A 19,935-nucleotide genomic window follows, 5' to 3' on the forward strand; every position below is an offset into this window, starting at 1 on the left:
ATCATGGCTCAAGTTATGGTATATTAATTTCTTGTTCACGTGATGAATGTTAGCATCAGCGTCGACCCAGCATTATCTCCCGCTGCTCCTCCCTCAACTTGGAAAACAGTTGGCGATGATTAAGCATAATTCTATCACGTTCCATCTTTCCGTTCATTCCGTCAATTCGAGAAGGCCGTCAGTGCGAGTGACTTGAAGACAAAGGCCATGGCAACGTATTTAATTATGATTATCCATTAAGATTGGTATATTACACGCCACCACTGACACATGAAGCTCATTCCCGATTCACCAAAGCCTTGTGCCGGATTTTCTTTCTGTCATGGGGCAATACTAGTAGTGAAGTTCCGCATCATCAAATCAAATTATATGGGAATTACGAATTACGAATGTTTCGTTGTCAAATAGTTTACATTTTAAATGCATCAATACAAATAGCTCGTCGTCGTAAAGGCGTAAGGTATTGTAAAGCCCGCAGCACACTAGCCGCCAACTTTGGCGACAAGAAGCGTTCGGCTGACGCCTCTCGACGCCAAAGTTGGCGGCCAGTGGATCCCGGTCAGAGCACACCTGCCCAGAATAGGCGTCCAGTAGCGTCATTTCCGCCACTTTAGGCTGCCATTTTGAAATAATGTGACATCAAGACGCAAGCTGATTGGCCATAGCCTCGCCGCCGACGCCAAGTCAGGCGGGCATCCGTAGCACACCTGGCTTCTTCTTGCGTTCAAACGCGGCGACACGCGTCAAAAATCAAACATGTTAGATATTTGGCGTTTCGTTGCGGCAAGTGGCGGCAAGTCGCGTTCGCTGACGCCGTTCGTAGCAGAATAGGGATTTTTCCGGCGTTCAGGACTCTTGCGGCAAAAAACGCCTGTGAACGCCGAAGTTGGCGGCGAGTGTGCTACGGGCTTAAACGCGTAAGGTATTGTAAGGGATGCGTTGCGAAACCCCACCATTGTCCTACGGTCTTATTAAAGGGTTATCAGGGGAAATCTTGATAATATCGACCCCACAAAACCTCTTTAATGGGGGTCGATATTCCTCCCAAACCTGCAAGATAAAATGTTATTACTATGCTCTTAGCCGTGAAATTATCCCTCCGAGTGTACCAACTACTTCCATCAATGATTATATCATTAATGGGGGGAGAGAAAGATCTGATATTTGTCGTGAGGATAACGATTCTCGGGCGCTTCAGTATTAGTCTTAGAGAAAGAAAGGTCTTATTCTCTAAATGAATTTGTTCTGCGTCACCGCACCGTCTTCCTGTTAGTACCTTTGTATATGAAAGTGTTCGACGTTTTTCCTATTTCGTTTCTATTCTCTCATTATAGTAGAAAAAGCGTAATATTCGTTGACGGCCTGGTCACCGTCTTCCTGCCGCCCGAGTGCACCCGATGTTGATTTTTATGTCACCCCGCTATCACGCCGCATCGTTCGTTTTTGAGGGCTTTGGGCAAAATTTAGATAATTTTAATTGAACAAGATTGATCGTCATATTGAAGATCATTCATGCCTATACCATAAACATGATAAAGAAAAAAACAACACTGAAACATGTCATTAACGTTTTCTATCGCATGCCGGCCCCTCCTCTCGCAACAGTATTGTACCCTAATGCACCTCGACTACACAATCAGCACCAAGTGTCTTTTTGCCGAGCCTCTACTACAAACTAATCTCAATATTATTTGTCTCATAATCAAACATTCCATCCTACTCCAACATTTTCTTGGTCCAAGCCGCGGTTTACTTCCGGGCATGCTAACCAAAACATAAAATCTCATCTAATAACAAAAGAAAAACGCACGTTCATCTCGTGCAATGCGACCAGGTTGCACAAAAATGTAACAAAAGATGCGTTTCAGAACAATCATGTCTTGATTTGTCAGCCGGAAGACAACATTAATGTTTTTCGCACAATACAGAGATTAACGCGGCGGTTCTAGGATGAGTCGCAGTGGTTGACAACTTCTTTTCCCCATTTAGCAAAAGGCATAAAACATCGAACATTCTAGAAACTGCATTACACGCCTGAGCTGAGGTAGAATTATCAAAGGAGGTTGGTAACTATCCGTAAGCAAAAATGGAATTGTCATTCACGGAACAATCGTGCAAAATTGGCGGAAGAAAACTAAAGTTTTCATGGCATTCACATGTGACAATGAAATAATATGAGCGTAATTTTCCACACGAGTTGTGATTATTCTAAAATCGACAACGGTGTACGCTATTTCCTACGATCCCATTGGCCTATAGGTTATTGGAGGTTAAACGTGTATACTGTCCCTTGGGTAACAAAAGAAGCGAAATCTACCGGCGAAATATCCTCAATAAACGTTGACCCTGCTATCTTGCTATATATGTATTGGAGTGAGTGCCCTCAAGAAGTAATATATATATATCTGTTTATTCCTCCTATATAGAAGATTACAAAAAATTCAAAGCAACATAAAATTATAACAACTAATGTACACTATTTACATACTTCTAGCTGTTGTCAAAAAATATGTAGTCTTAGGCAAGAAAAACATTTTAGATATAATTAGCCTAAGCATTCCAGCACTGTGCTGTGATCCGAAGAAGTGCTACATTTTCTTCATAATCAAAAGCGGAAAGTTGTTTCCCGAGCAATGTTTCTGTGAGTTCATCGTCGCACATGTTCCACAGTGCTGTGCTGAGTTCAACTGGGCATTCATTTTCAATTTGTTCCCAAAATTTCTCACGTTGGGAGGAAAAACCTGAACATCCACAGAAAAAATGAAGTTGCGGATCGGTATAACATTGAGTACATCGATTGCACTTTGTTTCTGTGATAGTTTCTGGTAGCGTGTTTAGCTTAGCTAGGAAGGCATAGTTGCTTTTGTGCTTCCGATCAGTTTGAGCGGTTGTCCATATTAAGGACGGATAGTCCAGAGACTTTTCAATGTTCATTATTCTGAAAAGATTATTGCGTGTACATTCTGCTCTGAAGTTTAAGTTTTCTTGATTGAGAACAGATTTTTGAACTAAAGACTTCCAGGGGGTACCGGTTGGCACACTTAGTTGACCACTTTCAGTGAACTCTTTTAGGGAGTTTGAAAGGTTAAACCTGTCCATTACTCTCATTAAGTTTGGCACATACCCGAGACAAGTTTCGGAACTATTTGTTCTGTTCAACATTGAGCGGAGCCGAAAATTGAAAACACGCCTGGGGAGTAGGTGCTCAGGCATTCTTGCTAACTGTCCAAAGAATAGAAGACATTGTTTATCGATGAGTGCTTTTAGGCTTATACTTCCTATCATGGCTTGTGTTGTTACAGTTCGAGTGATTTTGCTAAATCCTTGCATTCGTTTGAGACAAAATCTGTGAGCACGCTCTAAGATCATTAAGTCACGTTCAGACATATTGGACCATAGTTCACTGCCGTAAAGTGCATTCGGAAGGCATATTCTACAGTAGATATGGTAACTGGAGATGGGATTAAATTTGTTGGGTTGCATCCCCGGACCTAGTATGCACATGAGAGTTTTCTTTAGCTTTTGAGCGGCGGAAATTGCTGTTGTCGTTGTTCGGCTGTATTTGTTCTGTATTACACCAAGGTGTATGTGCGAAGCGGCTTCCTTAACCGGTTTGTCTTCTATATATGTATTGGAGTGAGTGCCCTCAAGAAGTAATAGCCCATGGCGACAGTCACGGTAATTACGACTAAAACTTGCCAATCAATCGAAACCATCTGGAGCCTATCATCAAGGCGGCCACTTAGGTAACTTTGGGAATATTGGCATTTGGGTAGGGACTCTTATCAGTAAGAAATGATAAACGTATACGAACTGTGTGACGAGATGTCGAATCCTCGGGAAAGGTCAATATTTGCCACGTCTTTGTCCTGGTATCAAGGCTAATTCTAATCAATAACCGATCCAAATCGTCTCGACGGTAGGGAGTCGTCTTTCTCCGTCCCTGCCAGCTGTATGTTTGGTACAAAGTCTACCCGACACCCTTGTTTGCACCCTTTCACCACAAGCGATACAATCGGCGTTTTTTTCAAGGCGTAAAAACGCGACAGTGAGTTCAGTGCACATTCCTCTTAGCAAGCCTCGTGAACATGATAAACGCATTACGAGTGAACAGGATCTATAAGAAGTTATCAGTCCAAAAGAAACCTGCGGTGAGGCCGTACACCACACGGCTTACTAAACTAAATTCCAATCACCGCCAATACTTTCTTGCGTGACGATAGATGTTGCCGAGGATGTGTCCACACCCGTGGCGACATCTTTTACGTCGAGCGCATAAATAACTTGGCCTACCCTTCATTCGTTCATTATTCTTCTTGCTGACGCGGAAAGGGGGACGATTAACCCCCTCGCCCTCCATTTTGGAATCTTATTTCGATGCGGCTTCCCCAACCCCCGTCCCTTGGCTATTCTATATTTTCAAGTAAATTTCCTAGCGAGACGATAGATGTCGCCGAAGGGTTGGAAATATAATTAGAATGTGACAGTGATAACGCAACTTTTATTTACCATTTAGAAATCATTTGTATGGGCTTGAAAAGTCATTTGCTTCTCGGGAACAGAGCTTGGCGCATGATTTAGATCAGCTATGTGTAACAGGAGAGCCTGCTGGTAGATTATCGGTTTTTAGACACAGAATTATACGGACTTGGTTTTTCAATAATCCGTTGACTGAATCGGAACTCGATATTCAACATTTTTAAGTCGAGCGGAACGAGATACGCGACTGTTATAGAATAGTGTTTCCATGCCATAGATAGCTAGAGAGACCATTACTTTTCAATAGGGGGAAACTATAAGAAGAACGCGTCTATCTACATTTCAACGTTCCTAAATAGTCAGTGACTGTTCCGTTTCTCAGTGTTTCCCCTAACGTCAACAACGGTTTTGCAAAACCAACCTGATGGTTGACCTTAATGGTTTAAAGTATTTTGTTCAACCATCATGGATGCTGCGTTATTATGCATTTGTCTTTTTAAAGAAATACAGGCGAACGGATATTGATAAGGTTTAACTTCTTTTTCGTTCCACATTTATCATAACAAAAACAATGTACAGTACATATGGCACTATATCCATCGGGGAGAATTTCTAGTCGATTTTGCGTATATTTGGGCGTGGCGCATCGAGTACCTGATGTCACTCTTCCTGTGTGTCGCACAGTAGGAATATAGTTTCTCCCAACGTCTTTATCTATCCACCTCTGCTACTGCGTTCCCGGGTGCCTAGTAATCACAAGCACTTGCTGAAAAACGACGATAATCTTTCGATAGGATGAAACTGAGAGATAAGCCCCTGGAGAAATCACAATATCACTGTGTGGATCGATGTCACAGGCTTGTAAGCCGGTTTGATGAGGAAGAATGACGAATGGCGATTTTTCCTCACCTCGCATGATATCAAAAACGTATTACTTCAAAGAAATAATTTTCACTAGAAATATCTACTCGGTGAGCGTCTTGGAAGTATGGGGTTAGGCATTTTTGCTGAAGTGGCTTTGTTTTTTATGTGAAGACCCACGTTTGCACAGGGTATTAAAGGCAAATGACTACTGGGTGCACAGAGGCTGTACATGCAGATGCACGCATATCAGGTCAAGGCCGTGGCATTCGTCATTCATTGATTGAAACTGTAGGCCTAGTGCCAGAGACATTCAGCCCAGGGCGATAATCAGACACACTCTGGTGGGGAAGAAGTTCACCCCCACTGTGTGTCATCATTCGCGTGTCTGAATTTTGCACTGAATAAAATAAGTGTGGTGTCTGAGATCAACTCTCCACCAGTCAGTATGCCCTACGGTGCGCATCATGACCTATTTCCGGACGCCTTCCTGCTGTGCCAGATGATAACTCGATTGTCGGACGCAACAATCGTCGGCTTTTTTCGCAATGTGTGTCTTCATTTATATGAATTTCCTCTAACCTGGGGTGAATTGCAATGTATGAAGTTCAATTAAGCCTATATGGACTGTGTGTACCGATTAAGAAGCCACTTGAAAGCGAAAAATAACAAATCAATACCAACCAACCGACACATGTGATGGTGAACAGGTCGGTTTAGCGTAAACGTGGCGTTGTTTGTACAGCAGTCGTCCAGATTTTCCCCGAAGTCTATTCTTTTGATAATATAGTTAATTATAGTATAATAATAATGACGACTAAGTACCCAATTTAAGCATGTTCAGCCTTGTGCAGAACTGTCAAAGATATCGAAACACATTTGACTCGTCAAGTAAATTTCTCCGGAAGAATCGTTACGCTTACTTGTTGATCGGCGAGCAAATGCTAATGCTATTATTGGTTGGCACTGTTCTTCGGCTTGTTTCGTAACACATCCGCACCATGTCGTCACACCGACAAGACAATTATATTCTACCTGTCGCAAAACATACATGACTGCAGGTTATAACCATCGAACTCTCATCAACTTGACAGTCTATAACAGTAACTACAGTACTAAGATATTGCAGTGAATATCGGTCAATGATGGATGGTATAAAAAATAGTGATTATACTATAAGTTTCAGCTCTAGATCTACAAGAATCGTGCGCCCGACCAAAATTATGTTTTTTTTTTCTCTCGAGTCGATATAGAAATGAAGGCCAATTTTATTGGCAAATACGCAGGTGTCTGTGAACACGCTGTTTGATAATGGCAATATGCCGAGAGCAACCCGTCGTACACAGACAGTATACTTCAATATTGACATGCCAATGATTATGCCGAATATTGTCGGGCGTAATGGATGATTAGCCTGACTGACGTGATTAGATTAACAGTTGTGAGCCGTTTAGCACGATTTTCTGCCAGTTTCCGTCGATCCGAGGTCCCATGTCACAACCATACCGGATCTATCGATAATCTGAGAGCTGTTTACTGGGCTGTGTCTTGCTGTGACTATTGATACAGATTCCTGGGTAAAGATGCCTGACTAGGTATTGCACAGTCATTGCGCTACCGCTCGAGCGGCTAGCAGAAAAACGACCTCAATGACGGCAAAAAACTAAGACATGTAAGATAGTGTTGATTGGTTACATTACAACAGATTCTCAGCAATATTTTTAACCAAACTCACAGCAATAGTCCTGTCTCAGGCCTCAATAAGACGCCACGCGCGCGAAACTGTTGTGTTAATAGTAACAATACGTCTTGATCAATCCTTACATGTATAAAGTAAGAAATACATTTCAATCCACACAAAATGAATGACCACTCTAACGAATTTAACGAATAAACTGTACTTGAACCAAGATATTTTTGCGTGTCAAATTTTTGCGAATCTTGAGAATGAATCTGGGCTTTTTAAACTCACGATTGTTACTTTCTCGAATTGTGAAAAAAGGTGTGCACTAAAAATATTCGCGAAATACTACATGATTCGCGGAAGGCGACAGAAGTGAAATAGCTGTTTTGAACTATGGTATAATACCATTATTTCTCTCACATATTTTAGATTTGCCGGCCAAACGACCAAGCCTGTTCGTGGTTTGCGTATCCCGTGACGTCCATTTGGGCAAAACACACACTCGAATCCAACGATCGCTATATATACACTAACTCTGGCACGCTCGGCAGATTCGATTAGCCGGGGCGAGCTTAACGTAACCTAAGCGAGCAGTTAGAAAACAGGGTTCGTGTAATTATCACGAAATTTCAACTCTCAGACACTGTCACTGATTCCGCATCCGCCGCGGGGCTTCGGATCGCATGCTGTTGTCACATCCAATCAAGCTTCGATCATCATCTATTGTAGCGTGGATGATTTAGTCAAAAGAGAATGCTGAGGATGAAAGACCCAGTTCCGCCATATGATTGCGGTTTTCGAATGCGCTTAGCAACACTATTTTATCATGCCATAATATTTTTATATCAAAAATTTTCTATATGTGTTCGTCAATGATTTCACGAAGTGATCAATCAGCATATTCATCATTTCAGTTTTGACTGACTCTGTACATTGCAAATGAAAGAGTATTTATGGCACAAATGCATGAATAGAGGATACAAAGCTACAGAATTGACGTTGGCTTTGAATGTTGTGTAAGTAGACATGGCTGGTACAAATTAGATGGCGCTGTTATCCCAATTTCAGAAAAATTGTAGACGATGAACAGCCAGGATTTTAAAAGGCGGTTGAAGGCAAAGAAAGATTCAGCCTCTCTGTCGTGCATGCTTCGGCAGGGCATTCAATTAAGCCCGTAGGAAACTAGCCGCCAACTTCGGCGTTCACAGGCGTTTTTTGCCGCAAGAGTCCTGAACGCCTGAAAAATCCCTAGTCTGCTACGAACGGCGTCGGCGAACGCGACTTGCCGCCACTAAACGCCAAATATCTAACATGTTTGATTTTTGACGCGTGTCGCCGCGTTTGAACGCAAGAAGAAGCCAGGTGTGCTACGGATTGCCGCCTGAATTGGCGTCGGCGGCGAGGCTATGGCGTCTTGATGTCACATGATTTCAAAATGGCAGCCTAAAGTGGCGGAACAGACGCTACTGGACGCCGATTCTGGGCAGGTGTGCTCTGGTCGGGATCCACTGGCCGCCATGTTCGGCGTCGAGAAGCGTCAGCTGAACGCTTCTTGTCGCCAAAGTTGGCGGCTGGTGTGCTGCGGGCTTTAGCGGGGGCCGCATGAGGAAAAGTAGCGGTCACCGAACTTGGTTCTTGATCGTGTGTACACCAATGTGGTGTCAGATGACGATCTGGTGGCACTTGAGATTCAGGTAGGCTGGTGCCATACCATGCATCTGGCACCACCTTGAAGCACAACAGGAGTTTCTTGAACTGTATTCTCTGTTTAACAGGGAACCAGTGGAGACTTTTGAGGACTGGTGTGATGTGGTCATGCTTTCTAGTCCTGCTGATGATCCGGCAATATGTTTTCAATGACACGTACCTTACATGATGAGACAGGATGTTTTGTTTCTTTCCCAAACATTTCTACATTTTCAAGTGTGATTAGTTACTTAATAATTGTACTTCTTTTTGTAGTAACCTATGCGATTCGTGAGAATAAACAATAGCATGCTTTATTTTTTTCTGTGTTTATTACACTTCTTCTGACTTTATATTTATATTACGTTATCGGCAAGTATGGCTCAATTAACGATGGTTGCCACACCGTTAGTTCGTGTATAAATCTGTAGCTCATATCTGAATAAGACGGAGATTGTGAAACCTTACAAGTCACTTCTGACTAACGAAATGTGACATATATGGCTTCCTATTCATGCGATATATGAATACCGAAAGGGGCCATTTATTAATAGTTTTGCAATATACAAGCTTGGTATCTTTAACCCAATTAAATGGTAAAAACACGTGGTTATCACGGGATTTCCTCGTGATTACCTGTAGCCTATCCTTTCGTACTCTAAAAATAGGACCATTAATTTCGGAGGTCCACAAAAGGGTAGTAGTCGGGCTAAGTAGGCCCTGGTCCCGCCTTTATTGTGACTTATCATACGCGCACAATCTGCAAAAGCACCGCATCTTATACCCTCTGGAACATCGAATGAAAAAACATTGGAAATACCCGCTGGTGTGGCTTACAGATCTTTAGCCAATGACTGTGACGACCTGTCCATATAATAACATTTAAATAACACTGTTCATGGAGTATAAATAGCCAATCATAATACATGCAATATATGGCACCCCAAGAAGCCTCTTCAAAATGGCACCCGATACCGGTATTCACGAGGACGACCTGTCTGATCGTGCGATATACCAGTATGTAAACTTCATGGCTTAGTTTCTGCAAATTCATATTCTAAATCTGTGATCTATATATGATTTCGTGTTAAAGAGATAATGGATCAACGTCAAGGATAATGCAAACTGGTCCTGATCAGACGCATATTTGCTTTGTTTGTCGAAGAGTCACAGTCTTCGATCCGAAGACTGTGTATTAGGCTACACACGTTTCTCACTTTTAGGTGAATAATGTCCAACGAAACTATGTAGAGTCGGATAATGAATCTAACAGTAATCTCAAATTGCATGATGATGGTTATTTAGATATCGTAATTTCGATTTTTGAAACAGTATGGCTTCATCTCAACCAATTATATTACAGATTTTCGATTGATTACACGAATTGGCCCACAGCTTTATTGGTGATTGGGATTGTCACTCCGCCAAGCAGCGGACTAAGTAGCGACTGAGGCACCCCAAGATCCATTGGTTGTTGGGCTCTGAACGTACGTGATACATGAAGACGTGGTTTGGTTTTGAATTTGACTATATAGTCCATTCGTAAATGTTATGTCGGCATCGCTTGCGGCTCTGGAGGGCGAACTACTTGTCGGATTTCTTTGAAGTTTGTTTTTTACTGATCCTTGCCTCAAAACCCAACAGGATTTTAGGACTACAGCATTCTCAGAGCAGATTCAGTGAAGTCCAAAGGTCATTTTGATGGTCCCCTCGGTAGGCCATGTTTTGTTGCTGGATATTTCACATTCATTCTTGGCACATGAGTAGATGGACACAAAAAAATGATAACCTGAACATTACATCCAGATAGGTCAAGAAATAAACCGTACAGAGCGGAAAATAGTAGAATGAAGAATATTCGTCTTCTCTGAAAAGACAGACATTTATCTTTGCAGGCCACATTCCCAGAAAAATAGTCCTAGATCATTGTAATAAATACCTCGGATAAGGCACCCTCTTATTAGTTGTAGAGGACGTTGTCATTGCCAGGCGACAATAAGATAAGGTGTCATCAATACGGATCATATCAGTCTCGAGTGATGCTATTCCGTGTCCGATGTGATTGCGTTTGAGATGGTGGTGTTTTTTTCTAGAATCGGTTCAGGGCGTCACTGTCTGCTTCAACATGTTCAAGTAGGTGAACGGCTCTCTGTAAAGAATGCAGGTGATCGAGCAATGCGCACATCCGAAAATAAGGTCAATTAGTGTATAAAAATTGGCCTCGCCAAGAAGGTACGTTCTATATATAAATTGACGTTGTTGGGAAACTCAGAGAGAGTAGGAAAATCCAATAACTACGTACGTCTTGGTCGGAATACCTGCTATCTGAGAATAATGGAGAATTCGTATCACAGTGATGGCATTCTGAAACACTTGGCTGCATCCCATCGAAGAGATCCAACCAGTTTTGATTGCCGAGTCATGTAGATTTGTTAGGTTTATTGATTGGTGACTTTATATTTTATTATGGCTATAATTATTTGTGTTGTCTGAAAACATTTAGATGTCCTTTTATAAACTCTTATACAAATGTGCCCTTAGAATAATCTTTTAAAAGATTGTCTAGACACTGCCAGAAGCGGTTGTCTGCTGTTATTTACCTATAGTGTCTCCTTGTGGAGACACGAGGTGTATGATGCTTCGATCATCAGGCGACTTGTCTATTAGAAAGGATGTACATAAGCCTTGTTCACAGACTTGATCAGATAACAGCAAATTTCCGATGTCGCGGCACCTTGGGATCTAGTTTCAAATTCGGAAGTTGGCCCTGGCTAGCCTAAAACGAAGTCAGGAACTACTGGTCCGTGACAGCTATTTATCATTGGCAATATTGGCATCTTCATAATTATGTTGTTGTTGTGAAAAGCAAACCTGGGCTCAACTTTCGACTCCAATGGTAGCCCTGTGGGGAAGGGAAATAGGCAGGAAATTGTTTGTGTATGGATGGGTAAGGTTAGGCATGTCTATAGGGTGATGGAAAGGAAGAATGATGTTGTTTTAATCATCATTGGACACATTCCAATTTTACCGTTCTCATCGAATACATATATTCACTCCCATCCTGACCGTCAAGAGACAATGGCAGTGACGTTATTATACTGGTTGCCAGGAATTTATAATATCCCTCAAAGAATTCTGGACACTCACATGACTGTCTTATCGTATCTCCGTAATTATCTATTTTGTCTCAGCGGCAAGTGTGCTTTGATCATCTTTAAAAGGTAATAACACCAGTATAGCCTCAGTTGTTTTCCCAGTGGGAGGTAGTCTGGTGATGTCTTGAATAAATGCTGTCACAGTCGAAAACAGAGCAATTAGCAGAGGGAAATTGGACTCCAATAGCTATGTCGATTGTCAGTTCGCCAGGAACAGAGCAGGAAGGAGATGATTGGGTCAATTTGAATGCCATCTTTGTTCTGTGGCTGTGGATTGGACTATACGTGGCCAAATACTTCATGGAAAACAACATTTTCGTGTTCTCGTTATTCTGTCTCAAGTGGTGAAGTTCAGGACATATTCGTTTTACCTGAGTTTTACTTTGCTAATTACTATCCTGGTGTCAATCGTATTTAACAAAATGTGTTGTGACTGCATGGTGACAGTTCAGGAACATTCTTTCAACCAATAGGTGACTTCGTGGCACTGCCATTATCATATATTCTGACATTTTCCCCCAAGGTGACAAGGTTTGATATTGAGCATCGAACATTGCCCCATTCCATGCCTACCTATAGGGAACTGAACAATGCCGACTTCACTTCAGAATGGAGACGGAAATCCGATGGAAGCCAGAATGGCATTCATCCCGACCTACGGATTTCAAATTTGCACACGCTGGCGCCTTTAATATCCGTCGTGTTGTAAGGAAAGTTGTCTTATACAAACAAAGAGATCTTTCGCGATCTTTCAGACGCCCTTTAATCTAGCAGTTTATCCAATATTTGAAAATGAAAGCCAAAGTTTTAACATTTTAATCACGTTCGTGACTGGCTGGTTAAATATTTAGTTTTCATGATTAACGGAATTTTCGATTAGCTTGACGATTGTTGGACTCATTGTGTGTCTACAAGACATTATAAGCATGTTAAGCAATCAAAAATTCGTCCCATATGTTTAGGAACTGGAAAAGGTGCGCTCTGTCTAACGCAGTGTCAACTTCTTCATGTCTCTGAAGCTAATATAATGTACCAAATACAATACGCATTTTTATGTAAATTGACAGAAGTTATGTTTTCTTATCATGCTTATTTACCAAACTGTTTCCAAACTGCTTACAGAACGGCATACATAAAAATTTATTAATCATTTATAGAACTTTGAGATGCGAAGGCATGATTGTTTTTATTACATTAATCATTATTTCGAAAACCTTCAAAAAGCTTTTTTCATTGCAGCATATGTCTTTAAATGTCGAGTTAATGAAAAAAGTCTTGCAGACACGTTATAGTGTATGATTAGAAAACAATAGTTTTGGTTGACATCAAATTAAAGGACCACTGACATTATTAAGGGCAATATTCCCTAGCTGTCGGCTGGCCAGTCACCTCCTATTTTACATAAGTAGTTTCCATCAACAAATTGCACACAAAAAAAGAAAAATTCAAAATCTGACGGAATTATCGCGCTGTTCCGATGTTGTCTCCGATTCGACCCGAGTTAGCGCTCCATGCATCGACTCTTTCCACGTGGAACAATGCACTAGTAGGGCGTTTCCTTGAGATGGGATCTACCCTGTGACGTCTTGGTGCTGATATCGATTTTTCCGACGTCACGCTGATGGCGCTTGATAACCCCACAACTGCGACAATAAATTGAAATGACGTTGCGTCTTAATAGCGGGGTGACGTGAACTTGGGTGTCGGCGTGCAGGATTTGCGCGTACTGGAAATAAGGAATAACGCGTTTTTGGAAAAGCATCAAATACGTTCCGAAAAATAGTTTACTGATGAATCAGGAGAAGAAAAAACATACTGCAATAAAAAGCCGGCCACTCCTTTAAGTGACTATTCTATCATTACTTCCTGTGAATTTCTTCATTCGTCAGTTAAGCTATCTTTTGAAGCCATGTGACAAGTACGTTGATGTGCAAAATTTCGAACAAAAAAATAGAAAGGAAGATTATGATACCCAATAAGCTTCTACCTCGCAAACTTGGTCTATCAACCCGGGTTCAACATTGCTTTAGCTTTATTTGCCTTTTCGAATGAAATTTCTACGAAAGTTAATATCCTATATACTTGATCAAGTTTGTGCCCGAGAGTATGATTAAAACTATCACGTTTTGTTGTTTGTGCAGGTGAGGCAATATTACTAAATGCATCCGCTTCTTTATTGATACCACGTTTGGAGAAGTATGTCTATTTTTATATCATACAAGCTGAAGAAACTTTTAAACGCTTCAAATACAATATTATAAGGCCTGGGTTTTTTTAGCAAAAGTAATATTAAGCCAGAATTGGTTATCCTCCTCAAAAGCGGTTTCTTTTTGCTCTATTACTACGGCTTGGGGCTATTTGGGTTCATTTGACTTGTCATCCCCACCCGTCTTCGGTCAGAGGTAGTCATCGCAAACTACTTCGGATCATATTTCTCACTTGATGTGCTCTTTTGCTAATCCAGTAGAGACATCGGGTACAATAAACATCGGTTATACGGCTCAAGGACAATGGAAATAAGGGTTTAGCGACTTCCTCGTGGACACCATGACGAAATAAAAAAAATGGTTGACGGCCTCGACAAAGTTATATGAATACGAAGATGTAATGCAATGGATGCAGAAACCATATCTGCATGAACACGTTCGAGACTCGTTGGATCTCTAGCGAAAAATAAAATCAATGAACGAAAGAAGTAGCGACATATGATTCTCGTCACGACAGCGAGGGAAAGGCTGTATCAGAATTCCACAAAAGTAAAAATGTCGTTCCGATAAACATCAAAGATTGGCATGTTCAGGTTTTGCGGAGAAAGTTGAAAATGTGACAGATCATCCTCATGGCAACATGAACATATTAGTGTCGCTACGGAAAACAAATGAAGTGCTTGTCGCCCACGGCACAATGTATCCATTCGTCAAGAATAAGAATGTCTTAAGAATGTCTTGAGTCTCAGAATAGTTAGCGAGGATAGCGCAAACGGGTGATACAAGTAGGCCGACCTACCCTAAGGGAGTTGAAAGAATTGCTGTTTCTTATCTTGAAACAAAAAGGTTGCTCTACTCGTCTGCATGTAGAAAATCATAGGAAGCGGAGACCATTTGCGAAATTCCACACAAATGTGTATTTCTACTCATTTATCTGGTAAGACTATTGGAGCTATTCTGAGCATAGGAGTGGTTGAGGCATGGATGACCCAATGTACATACATTTATTGCAGATAGACATCGTTGTGTAAGGCATGGAAACGGTTCCATAGGGTAGTTGATAAAGCTTGGAATCAGTGAAACCTTGGAACCAGTGATAAACCTTGGAATCAGTCCTAAAAATGCATAAAAACATGAAATAATGCCATTCGAACCTAACGTGGTTACGAATCAACATTTGGAGCTTATTCTTACATGATCAGATCAGAATTTTATGGTAATTTAGAAATCTGTCGCATATCCGATTCAATAGTCTATATTTTAGAACAACCCAGTTGTACCTCGCCTCCAGTGTACAGTACTGATCTCCCAAATATGGGAAGACACGCCCACCACACACCCATAATATGGACCAATAGCGCTCCTCTTATAAATACGCCACCACCACGCGGGGCCTATTTGAACTACGGATCGGTCTGTTCATACAGGGTGACACAGAGAAAATTGGGGGCCTGTCATGCATTATGCATGGATAAGGTCGACGACTATGTCTAGGCCTAATTGTCTATGATTGACTGATATTTTATAACAAACGATGAATAAAAGAAGCCTAGTCATGTATGTTTATTACCGAAGTTTGCGGATGAAAATTTCCTTCGCCGTGAGCGATTTCTTACATCTTCCAGTACGCATCGAGGGATGCAGAGATCTTTGTGACGTCACCAGTTCTAAGCGGTTTTTTTTATTCACGTGTGTGTTTGTCCTATGATCTCGTGCATCTAGTACCGAGCATAATACTTTATCGTCTATGGAATACAAAACAATCATAAAAACTAATTTTTGTTTCCATTGAAGAGAAATAAAATATTTTAACGACCACAGCGCATTGCCAATTGATGACGTCATCCTCCACATTAAAAATGTTGGCTTCTGAACTAACTGGCAAATTGCTATCAATAAAGTCAGCTGGGACGAGACTGTCAGTTGGGAGGGTATAAATCGTGGAAGGAACGCACCCGATTTCCCGCGCTATTTGCACAGTGATTCCATGGTTTACATTGAATATTCCAAGGTTTATCAGTGTTTCCAAGGTTTCACTAATTCCATACTTTATCAACTACCGTTCCATAGGAAGAAGAAATAGCTACATAGTGGCATATAATATGAGGTTATCCAAATAAGACAAGCTGGCCGGGCAGTCCGCTGGACTAGTAAAAAAGATTGGGGCTATTGAGTGTTGCAAGGAGGGTTGCGAGGTTACGTAATTTTCTCAATTATGTGTAGGGGCCGTGAACTGCAGACATGAGAAGGTTTAGAAAATGTTATTCGCTTTGGAATTCGTTCAGAAGACTGATAGAAACTGAACAGAGTTTCCTGTCCCCGGCTTAAGGGGCACTGATCTTCCTGTGGACCTGGTTGGAGCGAGTTGTGGTCGGGAAGATTCTCCTGGTTGTTGTTGGATGTCTGCATGACCGGCCTCTATTCGTACTGCTACCAAACGAGACGATCGCGTATCGATCTCACTAATTAACTTGTAATGAATATTTTGTAGTGGCGTCAATAAACAATGCCGTTGCTGTTATTGGCCGGCGAGTTCTTGTGTTGTAAGACGACTTGTCATTAGTCCATTTCAAGATAATTCCGAAGTCGACTTTTGAATTTCGGGGTCGAGAAATCAGTTTTGTAATTGTAATTGTATAGTCTATTCAATGGCTTAGAGTTCTTTTACACAATTTTTTATTGCCGGATTCGGCACTGCAGGAGAATCGATATTGGAGGCTTGTCGTCACTAGCATAATGTTTTTTCTGCCCTGCCAGCAGTAATACAAGGTGCTGACTCGATATGGTGCTGAGGTTGCATCATATTTCGTGATTCAATTGCCTTTCGGGCAGGTTTAATTAGTTTTAATCAGACTTGCAAGACGTCTAATAGGAATAAACACTTCAAGTGCCCGAGGTAATTTTGCACAAATCTAACTCGGGCAAAAACAGATTTATCAGATTTCTGATGCTCAAGGGCAACCGTGTCTAACGGGTTACTGCCACAGACTCTTCCGATCAGGTTCCTTCAACATTACGCCGGGATTCGATGGCGATAAAAGATATTATCAAAGACACCTGCGCTGGCATGCCACCATTATGATGCTCCTTCGTGTCAGAAAAGGGTCAATATATACCGGAGAAGCTAAGACACCTGCCGCCACTCTGGTGTTTAAAGGGGATTTTGCACGACCAGCCATTCAGCTGACCTTTACATTTTCTCGGGCGGTGAAAATGCACCTTCTCATTCTGGCGCAAGTCAGTTAGTTAGATTTGGCCTGATGAACATGTTGATATCAATAGGGTCCGCAATAGGGTTCCATTTAGAAACTCGCATTTGGCTTGATGATGAATCAATTACTTATACCGACTGAGGCGCGGGAATTAGGGCTCGGGCGAAATTCGCTTTATACAAGAAAGACGCATGCACATTGAGCTAAAGTACCTTGGCGGTTCATACCGGTACCAAAAAGAAATTGTGTTGTAGTTCTTAAACAAAGTTTCATTCTCAGCGCTGGTTAGATTCATTTCGTCTACATCGTTTAGATAACGTGGTCACCTTTGATAAACCTTGATATTGTCAGTTTTATTCTAACGCGCCAGCTAAGCGTGATTCAACTCGTAAAATTACATATTTAATCGCTTTAACGCAATTGTACTTTCAAATTGTTTTTTTGTGTTCTCGCTCTGAGCTTTGAGCTTTAGCGGGATTTTCTTATTCCCTTTTGAGTTTTCTGCACTGCATTCCATGAATATCTGATGTCGCGTTCACTTAAAGTTGATGGCTTTAAAAGAGGTACAGCTGTTTTCTCTTGTAATCTGCCACCGGCCGTCTCCGCTCACTGAATTATTCATCATTAACTTATCTTCTCTGAGTTATGTTTTTTATTGAACAAGTGATAAAAGTTGAGGCGGGAAAATGTGGATATCTGATGATACAAGTCGATACGATAGTTAAGATATCACTTCATCTTTGCAAGATTTTGAAGGATTCAGATCCTAAATCTCAAGTCTGGGCCAGTACTCAGGGACGTATTGAGAACGCGGGACCGCAGGAACGAGGTGGAGGAGTTGCTGAATATACTGTGCACGAGTAGGGTGTTGTGAGTGTAAAGGGCCTCCGAATCCTGGGGTGTTTTTGGTCCGTGTCTGATGATATTCATATATACGTATAATTTGTAGTAACGTCTGTAACTGATCGCACATTCACATACGCACGCTGTTAACAAAGGGTTGACTGTACTTCCGAATCATACGAAATAAATAAAATTAATTAGAAATATACAAGAATTGCCCAGTTAACAAACAGTTGACTGTACTTCTGAATCATACGAAATAAATAAATAAATAAGAAATTTACAAGAATTGCCCAGCCGTGCACTCGTTATGTGATCATAGCTTGATTATAATAATCTTCTGCATTTGAAGACCCTGCTTTAGCCGGTGTGACAGTGGATATAGTCCCCCTGGAGTCATAGTCCGGTAGCATTGTATTTGACCAATTAAGCAGCATGATCTATTGTACCGCTAACCCTAACCAAAACATTTAGCAATGCGGGCTATTGTTACACGGACTATCAGCCCTAGGACTACTATCCCCGTCACACCGGCCTTTACACGTACGATTACTTGTGAGATTAATTATGTACAAAATCTTAAACTAGCTTTTGAACCAAAATATTAGAGGAAACTTTAGTACAAGAAAATGAAAAAAGACCTTGATCAGAATCTTAGTGAGCCTCGATTTTGTCATTGAAACTGTTTTTTGAAACTGAAGTGGCGCCCGAAGTAAGTTGAAGCAAACCCAATTGGTCTTGTTTCTTACTTTCGATCCATTAAAATAGTCCGTCAATTAATTCAAGGTGATAGGGTGTCCATGATATAGGAAGTTGCCCATTATTTCGTAGCTTTCTTTGTGTGCGAACATGTGTTGCTCATCACTGTCTTATTTATTGAGGGTTTCTTAGAATTAGTAATTGCCACTGCCTTCTTTCTTGACTTACAGTCGAGCAAATCTACGGCAGGGGATTTGACTTACATGTAAGTTCCCAATGGTGGTCATTTTGCTGTCGCAACAATAGAAAGTGTGTCCTCATTTTCTTTTGTTTGATATATGTATTTATATAATAATTTCGATAATATATCATTTCGGTCCATTCATCTCGCCTCTTGCCTTGCGGTCAAGCCGATCGTCGATCAAGAGCAACTGGGCCGGTTTTTCACACCAATCTGTATGTAACTTGGCGTTTGGTCAATAACGGGCTAAAGCGCACTTATCCCTGAATTCTGGTTATGACTTGACTTTGAAGACCAATGTGGGACTGAAGAATGGAACTTGGGTTATAAACTCGACTGAATTACTATCTGTGCAACGCACATTACTCATTTGTTAGGTATCTATATCTCCTTCGCAAAAATAGTTTTTGCTCAGCTATAGGCAGATGATGGAGAAACAATGTATAGCTTGGTACTATTTCACATTCAACGAAAAAATATTTTGATGAATATTTACATGGTAAAAAAGGTACCGGTAACTGAAGGAGATGAAGTCTAGTCACCTATTCCGACGCCAGGTTGGCGACTTGCCTTGTTTGGCCCTGATGGAAGTAGCGCATTGGGTAACTTTCTCAGCAGCAGCCCTGCCAAAGCTATTGGATTTCTGTTAGTTTGGCGCTTCTCACGCATTCTTTCCTTTCTTGTCTTGCAGTGGAGCCCATCAAAACCCAGGATGCTGACGGGAATTGCCCGTTGGGTTACTTCCCATGTGGTAATCTGACCCAGTGTGTTGCCCAGCAGTTCCAGTGCGATGGAAATAATGATTGCCCAAACAGCGCCGATGAGGATTACTACCATTGTCGTAAGTTGATAGATTTTTTTAACCACA

General features: G+C 41.4%; 1 protein-coding gene across 9 annotated transcripts in view; it reads left to right on the plus strand.

Moving 5' to 3' along the window:
• Positions 1-19,935, plus strand: part of LOC135493434 (relaxin receptor 2-like) — a 224,447-nt gene that overhangs the window by 169,460 nt on the left and 35,052 nt on the right. For all 9 annotated transcript variants that reach the window (XM_064780779.1, XM_064780783.1, XM_064780784.1 and 6 more), the window contains one exon: positions 19,759-19,908. In XM_064780779.1, the coding sequence (XP_064636849.1) occupies positions 19,759-19,908 (150 nt within the window). The remainder of the gene's footprint in view (positions 1-19,758; positions 19,909-19,935) is intronic.

This window comes from Lineus longissimus, chromosome 9, assembly GCF_910592395.1.
Source record: "Lineus longissimus chromosome 9, tnLinLong1.2, whole genome shotgun sequence".
Lineage (NCBI taxonomy): Eukaryota > Metazoa > Nemertea > Pilidiophora > Heteronemertea > Lineidae > Lineus > Lineus longissimus.